The following is a 12,009-nucleotide window of genomic DNA, read 5'->3' as shown; positions in this document are numbered from 1 at the left end:
TTATTATCCCTGGGATGATTCAGGGGATTTAACATTATGCTGCAGTTTTTCCTGGCATCAGCATGAGATAAAAAGTATGCGTCTGTTGCTGCACACCTCCCACACACATCTGTTCTTTGGAATATAAATCCCATCAGCAGCTGTAAACGTTATTAATAACAGATCATCATTTTCATCATGTGATGTCACGGCCTCGTAAACACTAAACAGTAAGAACAGCCACATTATATTATATGTTTGTGTGAATTTCTCATTTCATATGGAGGTGCTTGATAAGCCAGCCGAAATTCATGCCTAAAAATGAACAGTAAATCTTGCTGGAACGCTCGCACGCTTCCCAACTTAAGGGCGTGACGAAAGCGGGGTTGAGCGCAGTTTTAATGCAGTGTGTGTATGGAGCTGTGGAGGTGGTTCTCTTTTAAAACCCATGCCTATTTAATATTCCCTTGCAAATGAGTGGCGTGTCAGAGCCGGCTCTAAAACAAAGAGCCTAAACCATCAGCAACAGAGGAGTGTGCTGAGCACTAATCACAATAATTAACGTTTCCTGTGTTGCCTGGGCGTCGTGAACATACTCGCCTCTTTTCAGCATGTTGGCCTCAATCCGTTTATATGCATGAGAGACAAGAGCTCCTATATTGCGAGATATCTCACCCTGACCCTGCACTGATATTCATTCAAAAGGGGTAAGGCACTGGTTAAAAAAAATATTGCCTGCCATATAATATATGTAAACGGGCAAGATTTTCATACATTGTGCAGGTGGAAGTGTATTTCAGAAAACTCATTGCTGATTATCTTGCAGAACTACAGTATGTGTCCTTCACACAAAGTACCAGGGATTTGAATCACACAGGGAATAAATGTGCAAGGGAGTTTACCAGACTTGTGTCTGTTGGGGATACATTTTTAGATTTGATGTCACAACGTTTTACTTTTTAGGTGCTTAAATATGGATGAGAACAGGCCTCATGACCTTGCCAATCATAAACTGTCACCTTGTTCAGAAAATGTCCCGCACATTTCGCACAATTACAGACATAGGTTACAGCATGTTGTGAATATGATACAATCTCTTTTTCTGTCTCTATGCTGTTTAAATGTACAGTATTTAACAATTGCAGTTTTTTTTAAGTCATAAAAGAAGTATTAATCAAAAGGCATGTCCATTTTCAAATAAAATGAATAATTTATGGTGTTATTAGTATCCTCTGAGTTGTGTTTGTTATCAGTTTGTTCACAGGGATGATCTCTTTGGCGGATTATTTATCACTGTATAATTAGAGCTATTTTGATCCTGCGCTGTGTCTCTGATTGGCCTTTGTGATACTGCAATCAATGATCCCCACTCATTTCGTAGTCCTTAATAAACAATTTAAAAGTATGTCTGGCGAGCCAATTTGAAAACATTAATTTTCATTAGAGACATCAAGTGCCTCCTGAAGTAACACCTGTGGCCCAACCTAAAGCCATTTATGTGTGTGTTTTTTTTAGAATAGGTATATTTTTTAACATATCTCCTGAAATATGGCATTTGAAAAATACTTTTTTTTCTATTTAGAATGCTAAATACTTCTGTTTATATACAGTTCAGTTACCAAATAGAACAGATACAGTCTATAATCTAAGCAACATAAAATTACATAAAATCTGGGTGATATTAAATGCATATTTTGAGAAAACAAAAATGCTTTTTTTGACCTTGCATACATGTAAACCTATTGTAGGAGACTTCCAAAACAATATTAGGAACCTTAAAAATGGCATAATAGGGGCACTTTAAATTATGTAGGGTAAATGTGAACTCAAAAAATTATTTTAGCTGTTTAGATGACATTACTGAAACTGGATTCCCAGCATGATTTGCATGAGACTTAATGTGAAGAGTGAAAATGTCATTATTTTATGTTTTTTGAGAGCAAGATGAAAAAGGGGTGAGTTTTGTTATTGTTTAAAGGGGTCATCGGATGCCCATTTTCCACAAGTTGATATGATTCTTTAGGGTCTTAATGAAAAGTCTATAATATACTTTTTTGGTTAAAAATTCTCAATGGTTGTGTAAAACAACACCCTTTTTACCTTGCCAAAATCAGCTCTGCAAAAATCATCTCATTCTGGTCGAGGCTGCTTTAAATGCAAATGAGCTCTGCTCGCCCCGCCCCTCTCTTCTCTCTGTGGAGAGACGAGCCTGTTTACTTTAGCCGCATTTAGCCGCGCATTTAGCAGCCCCGTCCACTTTTCTTAAATAGCCAATAGCATTTTACTCATATCACAGCTTGGGCCAGAGTGAATTGTGAATGTGAATTTTGTCATTGTTTTGGAGCACACTAGCTTACAGATAACTTTAAAGCTGACATATTCATACTAAAAGCCAAAAAACTTCAATTTTGATTTCATGGGGACTTTAATATTCTTTGTGTATTGATAAAAAGTATTCATTTAAGCAATTAATGTTATATAAAATATATAGTATTATATATAATGCTTATTTATTTATTTATTTATTTAAACGCCTACGCCCTGTACAAGGCAATTAGAACCACACCTGTTAGTAAATACGGTTGTCATGTCCCAAATGCTGACTGTGTAAATGTTGCCAGAGAGGAGCAGATAACACCGCTAGTCTGTGAGAAAACACCAGATGGCCTGTTACAATATAATGGTTAATTTGATCAGATTTAACATTTGATGATGATTCTTTGAAAATGCACTCTGGTCTTTTTCCAGTAATGTGACATGGAACAGCCTGGCAATCCCTGATACACACTGTTCTCCAAACGGGGAGGGTTATCAGTGTCCGGCGGGGTTTAAGTGTATGGATCTGGAAGACTTGGGACTCAGCAGACAGGAACTCGGATACAGTGGCTTCAATGAGCTTGGTGAGTCATGGTGGTGCTTCACATTTGTCCATCTGCAATGATAAAATGATGTTTGAATTTTTATTATTACTCTCTCCAGTTTGCACATGGAATGTTTGTTCTGCTGTTGCTAAAAATCTGATATTATGAATACAGATATTAAGAATTATGAATATCATTACATTTTTTCCTCAAGGCCAGATTGGATACCACTGGCATACACTAAAAGCATTGTCCCTGGCCTTTTTAATAGGAAGTTTGAACTCGCTTGGTTTAGCTTTAGTTGTCTGTGGAAAATTATACCATCTCTGCCCTTTGTAATTATTTACAGTGATCAAGAGCAATTATGTCCTTTTTTGACTTAGTGTGATTAATTGTAGCATTGTTGGCTGAAGCATTTTCAGTTGATCTATGCATAATGTGAAAGCAAACATAAACAGATAAATGCCCTCTGTTGATGCATTTAAGAAATGTAATATTTTCAGCAAAGCTTATATATCAAAGAATCGTGAAGGCAGCTTCACAAATAGACCGGTTTATTTAAGCACCTTGATCTGTACGAAGCAGCATGCCGCATTTTTATCGCTCCCATTTGAGATAAATCCACTAGAAAGGTACACAGAGCAGTGCCACTAATCTCCAAATAGCCATGAAGGGAGGCTTTTCCCTTAAAAAAATAACAGTTGTGGCTTTGAACCGTTGACTTACAGAACATTGCGATCTGCGAAAGGGCCCTTCTTCGTCCTCTTTATAGAGTTCAGTACACAGATAAGTCATGTGTAAGTCAACCAGAACCGCTCCTGCATCAGTGATCTGTCGTTCATTCATCCGTGTTCACAGTACGGTTTACAGCCTCAACAACAATGCCTTTTTTGGGCTTCCAAGATTCAGGGATGCAGAAACAGAAAGTATGATTGGGAAAAAGTCCAATGTCAGGGTTAATATATTGTCTTTTTCTGCTGAGCCAGTTGGACTGCCAACATTTTCACTAACCCCACCACAAAGTTAAGTCCCATGTGTACAATAAATCCTGTTACTCAAGTTATTGTTAGAAATTTATGTGAAATAAAAATTACTACAAATACACATTTGGTCTCAAACTAGCTTAAAGGATTAGTTCACTTCCAGAACAAAAATGTACGGATAATTTACTCATGCCCTTGTCATCCAAGATGTTAATGTCTTTTTTTCCTTCAGTTGTAAAGAAATTATGTTTTTTGAGGAAAACTTTTCAGGAATTTTCTCAGCTGAGAGCCCTTTGAAGCTGCATTTAAACTGCATTTTTGAAGTTCAGACTCGTGGGCACCATAGAAGTCCCCTATATGGAGAAAAATCCTGAAATGTTTTCCTCAAAAAAAAAAAAAAAAATATGACTGAAGAAAGAAAGACAAACATCTTGAATGACAAGGGTGAGTGATTTATCTCTACATTTTTATTGAACTAATCCTTTAAAGGAATAGTTTTAAGCTAGTTTGAGCCAAGCTAGTTGTGTTCTTCGGAACACAAATTACTTTAATGCATCTTATGCAAGTTTTGTTTACAAATAAATTTATTTTTTGTTGTTGTTGTTGGTTTTATTTAATTAAATTCATTTAAAACTGTATTAACTGGGTGGTAGGAATATAGTAAAATCTTTTGGAATATTAGTGTTTAAGAATTGCTGAGCTATTGTCTTTTTTCATAGAAATTTAAGTCTTAGTATACTCTCTTCGGCTATTCAGGATAAAATGGGAATAGAGTTTCTTTTTCCCATTTGCTAGGCATCTCTAGACACAGTGATTTATCCCTAAGTGATTTTTAATGGGACTTCTTAGTTTGCCAAGTGCATTTCCCTCTAATTCATCCAGGGAAAGACTCTGTTACTGTTTATACTGAAGTATGTGCTTTATCTAATGTGAATTACATATCGATTTAGCACAGTTTTGTGACAAAGCCAAGTGAAATAGTGTATTTCATTAATGTAGGTCCCTGTAAAGGATATGTTGTATGGTTAGTGAAGCTAACCTTTACAGGGCTCTGCCAGTGTCCTTGGCCCATTCTGTCCCTGGACCTGGTGGGAAATGGCAGGAAGCAGAACTGAGTGGCATGCTTCCTGCTGGCCTTTGGCAGCCATATCGCAGCATGGCATCATGGGATAACAGATAACAGATAACATCATTGAGGGCTTGAAACTAGAGAGCATCTCATACATTTTGTGTATTAAATAAGTTGTTTAACCCTTTAACTATCACTCCCATTTTTAAACATAGACGTGAAAGTGCACTATCCAGACTTAAATCTTTGTAATTTATTAACAAATACATTTTGTAATGATTTTGAAGTCCCATTTCCATGGTAATGTAATGTCCGATTTTAAAACGGCTTTCGCAGGATGAATTTTGAGTTTTTACGCTTTCAGCTGATATGATCATGAAACATGATCAAGAAAATGGCAGCAAAACAAGACTTTTTGGTCAGAACTCCTGTTATGATGCAGATTTTTGAGGTGCACTCTTGTCATAAATTAATCTATTACTGTTCCTACAAAATTTGTAACAAAATCAGCGGTAAAATATCTATTTAGGAGTCTTAGACCTTTCCAGTGATATATAGTTCGTCGTGATTAGATTAGGATTTATTTGTAATATGGTGAAGTAAACTTAGGCGTCCCACTGAGGGGACGTGTAACAGTTAAAAGGTTAAGAAACTGTCTGATTTTCTGTTATTAATATTTTGAATTAGGTTCTATTTGTGTATTGTAGAATTTGTAAGATGTATATTTTAATATACATTACACAGGGTTTGGCACAGTGTGAGGGTGGTTAAATAACAGAATTAATACTGTAAACAACAACAGACTATTCATTTAAGTTCCTTAAGGATTTGTCCTTGTTCCTCTCATCTTTTATGAAGAAATCACACTTAAGACATAATGCAACATAGCCATGAAAGCATTATGTCCTTGAGTGTGTAGTTCTTCATTTAAACTAGTTCCTTTGATACAGATTCTGTTACACTCCAGCACAACATGGAATGAAAGAGTACTTCAGAAGTGAGGATAACCATCTCATTCAGCTATTTGGAGAGAGAGCAACGCATAGCTGGGTAATAGGAAGCACCTGACAAGGTTCACTAATGCCAAGACTGTGTTTATGTCTGAATTTTTGTGTCTCAGTGCCCAGTCAGACCACTCTGCGGGCACAAGAACATCTCAGACATAGGGTTCTCCCCCTCCTCTGTCTTATCGCGTCCCCGTCATGACCCTTCTTGTCGTCTCCTCTTGCAGGCACCAGTATATTCACGGTATATGAGGCCGCGTCTCAGGAGGGATGGGTTTTCATCATGTATCGAGCCATCGACAGCTTCCCACGCTGGCGCTCGTATTTCTACTTCATCACGCTCATCTTCTTCCTCGCCTGGCTGGTCAAGGTGGAAAAATCCTTTTCTTCTCACACCAGCGATCTGCAAAAACTCATAATCTGCACATGGGTTCTTTTTCATTTCTAGACATAGAAAAGTGAGGGTTATTCTAGGGGTCTACTATATTGTATTATATTATACTTATACTTGCAGTTATTGTGTGCATACACTACCAGTCGGACATTTGGGGTCAGTAAGCTTTTTAAAGGTTTTTGACACTTTGAGGTTTTAAAAGCTGTATTTATTTGATCAAAAATACAGTAAAAACTAAAATGTTATAACATTTAGCCATTAATATGTTTTTAAGATACTGAAAAAAAAACAAATGTCAGGGTATGTCAAAACGTCTCCAGGGCCCCAAAACCCCCTCAGACCCAGAGAATTAAAATAACTGTTTTCAAGTTATTTTAATCTATTTAAAATTTAATGTATTTCTGTAATGACAAAACTGAATTTTCAGTCATTATTCTCAAAAGTCACATGATTCTTCATAAATCATTATAATATGCAGATTTGAAACATTTCTAATTATTATAAATATTGAAAGCATTTCTTTTTTTCAGGATTCTTTGATGTATAGAAAGTTTGAAATAACTGCATTTACTTAAAAATGTATATAGAAGAAGTTGATATTGTTATGTTTTAAACACAATATTATGTTTTTGCTCAGTTTTGCAGAGAACATATTACCTTTGAAGCCATAGCAGAATTGTTGCGCGTCCCCAAGCAATACAGTGGTGTTTAGTTTCTGAATGAACCAATGTTTTGAACGAATCGTTTGAAACAATGACTCAAAAGCCCATTCATAAAGGGAGCCATTTACTTCATAAGTATTAATTAATTCATCTTAAAAAATCTGAAAAAAAAAAAAAAGGAAATTCTGTGGCTATCAGTTACCACAGGAAATCTTTTTAAAATATCCAAACAGAAGTTGATATTGTGTTATGTTTTAAGCAAAATATCATGTGTATTTGCTCAATTTTGCAGAGAACATATTACATTTGAAGCCATAACAGAATTGTTACGTGTCTCCAAGAAAATACAGTAGTGTTTAGTTTTGGGATAAATCTGCGTTTTGAACGAATCATTTGAAACAATGATTCAAAAAAGCCCATTCATAAAGAGAGCCGTGTTCTTCATAAGTATTAATTAATTCATTAAAAAAAAAAAAAAAAAAGTGTCTGTGGCTATCAGTTATCACAGGAAATCATTTTAAAATATCCAAACAGAATTGAACCTCATTAAATGTTAAAGACAACAATGTTACATGTAGTATTTTGTATGTATTTTATCATTCACACAGATCTGTGTTCAAACTTTTTACTTATATAATATGCAACAAGCACAAGCAATCAATAAAATAATTTCTGGGCATTCATTAACTTTTTATGATTTCTTTACTTGTGTTCCCAGAATGTGTTCATCGCTGTGATTATAGAAACATTTGCTGAGATCAGAGTGCAGTTTCAGCAGATGTGGGGGTCACGAAGCAGCACCACATCAACAGCTACTACACAGGTAAACCAAACACGCACATGTGCACAAAAAGCAAGCTTTGGTGTATGATTCATTTCCCACATTTGTTAATCTCTCTGATCAATATGTATGGGCAGATGTAATTAAACCAACTGAAGCAAAAATATCAAAACCTTCAATATCAGCATTAATGATTATTAAGCACAGACCAATACACACCAACGCAGACATCTGAAGGAATTCTTCCCATAATTCCCTGGAGGCTGCAAGTCTGGCTTCCCTGGCCTTCAGCAGGCAGGATACACCCAATAGCAAGCTGTTTTTTTAAATAAATTTGGCTGCTTGTCAGGTGGGGGCCCCGAACGGCACAGAGAGATCTGATTGGGCGGCTGGCAGACTCAAGGGTGAGTCATAGAGGAACGTTGCTGAAAGTGCAACAGACCGAAAGAGAGGAAAAGACAGAGTGTGCATGTGTGTATGTGTGTGTGTTTGCAGTTCTGTCATTCAGCCTAAATTTGATGTGACTGATCAACTGAAAGGAGAGAGAGAATCAATTAACCCTAAATGATCTTGCCTTCCTGCCTGAAATCCTCTCCTGTGGGGAAACCTGTCCTGTTGATTTTATACAACCATCGCCTACCTAATGTTTGGTGAGAAATTCACACTAACCAAGCTAATGGTGCAAATGCACAGAAAATCTGGAACGGGGGCGTGGTGTGAAAAGTTGTGTGTGTAATTGTGTGAACTGAGGCATAGTGTCTCCCTGACTGCGCCAGCCACACTGCCAGAGCCAGTCCTGGAGCAGAGCCTTGGAGGTTGGCATGAGTGGAGCTGGCATCACTTTTGGCAGCACAGGAGTGACCTGACCACCATTATTCAAGTCTTATGGCTGTAGAATTGCCCTCTGGGAAAATGAAGGGCTATAGCACACAGCATTTATTCCAGGACTACTTTAAAAGGGTAAATCTTGTGAATAAATATCTGATGCATGTGACCTCTAAATAACAATAACAAAAACAAATCATGAAAAAAAAAGAAGGATCCCTGAAAATGTCATTACTGTAATCCAAAATAAATCTTATTCTTGTTACTAGAATAATGACAATCATCCTATCTTAAATTTTAAAATAAAAAATTTTAAAGTATGCAATAAATCTGGGATGTATAAATATTATATAAAGAGATCTGTAATTTAAAGTAAATATGTATTTTGTGTGTTTTTATTATATTATTGTAAAAAAAAGTTTTATATACTCTACCATTCAAAAGTTTGTATATTGAGCCTCAAAAATTTGGGTTGGCAAGACTTTTTAATGTTTTTTGAAAGATGTCTCTTGAGCTTACCAAGGCTACGAGTTTATTTGATCAAAAATATAGTAAAAACAAGTTGATTTGGTCCTCAAGAAACATTTCTTACTATTATCTATATTGATTGTTTGATACGTGAAATGTTTGAAAGAACAGCAATTAATTGAAATACATTTTCTGTAAAAATGTAAAAGTCCTTACTGACACTTTTTATCACTTTCTTAGAATCTTACCAACCCAAAATTGTATGTACACTATATGGACAAAAATATTGGGACATACCTCTTCACAGATGTATTAAATCAAATCGTGCAGTCTGCATTTACAAGAATTTGTGAATTAGTCATTCTGAGGAGCTCAGTAAATTGAAGCATGGTATTGTGTTAAAATGCCACCTTTGCAAAGAGTTACCTGGAGTTATGCCAGCATTACCTGTCTGACTGCATTGTTCCAACTGTAAAGTTTGGTGAAGGAGCAGTAATGGTATGGGATTGTTTTTCAGGGATTGGGTTATGCTTCTTAGTTCCAGTGAAAGGAAATCTTAATGCTTCAGCATACCAAGACATTTTGAACAATGCTATGCTTTCAACTTTGTGGAAAGATTTGGGGAAGGGGCTTTTCTATTCCAGCATGACTGGGTTAGGGTTAGGGTTGGATGAGTTTGGTATGGAAGAACATGACTGGCCCAGACAGAGCCCTGACCTCAAAACTGTCGAACAGTTTTTGGGATGAGCCGGAACAGAGATTGCAAGCCAGGCCTTTTCATCCAAGATAAGTGTCTGAACTGACAAATGGGAATGGGCAAAAATTCACGCATAAACACTCCAAAATTTTGTGGAATCTTCTGTGGAGGTTTTAGAACCATACGATTTTTGTCTAGTCATTACATCTGAATGTATATATATCATAATAACAGTAATAGTGAGTAAGAAATGATAATAGTATGGCCACAGATTCTTAAAATGGAATACAGTTCCACTGCAAATCTACAGTAAAGCTTTCCAAAAGCAATAAGACAAATCTCATTCTGAGGCACAAAGTGGAATTGTCTTCAGCAACATACAGTTTTCCAAGCCCATTTTCATTTATGAAACTTTGAATGGATTCCTTATCTGTAATGTCTGCAGCAAAAACAGCATAATGTAGTCTTTTGCTGTTGGTCTAGGTAAGGCTATTCCAAGGGGCTGATGCTTCACAGGAAGGAATAGCTAAGGAATGTGTGAAAGTTAATTTGCACGGGCTTTTTCTACCCATTTGATGTTTTTATAATGTTTTGATGATGTTTTTACAAAAAATGTACATTGGTGCTGACATTTTTTACACTCATCTCTGGGTTAACGTTTATCTAAAATGTCAAGTTTTCATAAATGTTAACTGTTGACTAGGGCTGCCCCCTAAAAGTTGACTAACTGTTAGTCAACGAGAAGAGGCTTGGTCGTCCAAAATTGTATTAGTTGCTTAGTCACAGAAAAAAAAATCCACAAGAAGTGGCAAAGTCACACAGTCCGTGACTGACAGATTGTTAATGGCTGGTCTGTGTGGTAATATAGTACATTGGGCAGGACATCCAAATGCTCGCCTATCATTCGTCGACCTCAAATATGGCTTATCATCTGAAATATGTAAATGGTAGCAACTTTAAATGGCCGCTCAATCTAATGTTAACGTAGAAAAATGTGTGATATTCAAGTGTGTGCGCAGAGCGTGGAAGCTGAATAGTAGCACGTTCACTGCATGACAGATGGAGGCGCTGGTGTGGACACTTGCACTTAAAATACTCCGTCATTTTTGGCCATACAGATAAGTGTAATACATCTTTTGAATCTCTGAAGACTCTACGTTTGTTTGTATGCACTCACAATAGCAACAAAGCATTGCGCTTTTTGCCGTCTCGGTCTCTGTGAACTTGAGTGTGAAACTTTGAAACTCTCTGTATACTTGCCTTACAGACATGAAAAATATATTTACAGAGAGTGAAATGTGTTGTTTCAAATGAAAAAATAAAAATATTCTCAGATTATGTAATCTGTATGAAACATGCATACAGGCAAGTCAGTGTCTCCAACTTCATCTCTTAAGACGAAAACAAAGAAAACGCTAGTTTATCAATAAATTATTAAAACATTAATTAGTGTAGAAGCTGAATAGTAGCATGCTTACTGCATGACCATACATGCACTTAAAATACTCTGTCATTTTTGGTCATACAGATAAGAGTAATACATCTTTTGAATCTGTAAAGACTCTAAGTTTGTTTGTGTGCACTCACAATAGCAACAAAACATTGTGCTTTTGTAAATTAATGAAAACAAACAGGATGCGCTTTCTGCCGTCTCGGTCTCTGTGAATATCTACTTTCAAATTAAAGAAAACAAGTATTCTCAGATTATGTCATTTGAATGAAACATCCATACAGGCGAGTCAGTGTCGATGACTTCATCTGTCAAACTGAAAACAAAGAAAGCGTTAGTTTATCAAAATATTATTAAAATGTTAATGCAGTCACCTTGCTGTTTTTTCCTGACACATTCATAATTATTGTATCTGCCGGTGCGTTGTGGCAAGCTTTTTTATTACAAGTGTTATTAGACTATGTAGGCAATTAAAGGCTCATTATTATGATTTATGTGGTTTATTGATAAACATGTGACTAATAGTCAACTAATGCTTAAAACCAACCACTACTATCTTGACCAGAAAAATCTTTAGTCGAGGGCAGCTCTACTGTTGACTGTAGTGAAGAGGTTATACAGTTTGTGTACAATTTAGGACTTGTGTTTATTAGAGCAGGTTGCAATGTAATTGACCCCATAAATATGCAAATAAGAACGATAACCCAGGGTTTATAAATCTAAAGTGTGAAATGTCAAACCCTGACTATCCAGGATTAAAAATGACCTTGAGTTAACAAATTCAAGTGTGAAAAGCCCAATAAGGCTCTTCGATTTTGCCCATAGAACTATAGACA

The 12,009-nt window shown here is 36.2% G+C and overlaps 1 protein-coding gene across 5 annotated transcripts in view; it reads left to right on the top strand.

Annotated features, from left to right (window-relative positions):
* The window catches only part of nalcn (sodium leak channel, non-selective), a 107,665-nt gene that overhangs the window by 15,674 nt on the left and 79,982 nt on the right, over positions 1-12,009 (top strand). For all 5 annotated transcript variants that reach the window (XM_051118494.1, XM_051118490.1, XM_051118493.1 and 2 more), the window contains 3 exons: positions 2,728-2,879; positions 6,124-6,266; positions 7,671-7,775. In XM_051118494.1, the coding sequence (XP_050974451.1) occupies positions 2,728-2,879; positions 6,124-6,266; positions 7,671-7,775 (400 nt within the window). The remainder of the gene's footprint in view (positions 1-2,727; positions 2,880-6,123; positions 6,267-7,670; positions 7,776-12,009) is intronic.

Source organism: Labeo rohita, chromosome 9, assembly GCF_022985175.1.
Source record: "Labeo rohita strain BAU-BD-2019 chromosome 9, IGBB_LRoh.1.0, whole genome shotgun sequence".
Lineage (NCBI taxonomy): Eukaryota > Metazoa > Chordata > Actinopteri > Cypriniformes > Cyprinidae > Labeo > Labeo rohita.
This window is presented reverse-complemented; position numbering and strand designations above follow the sequence as displayed.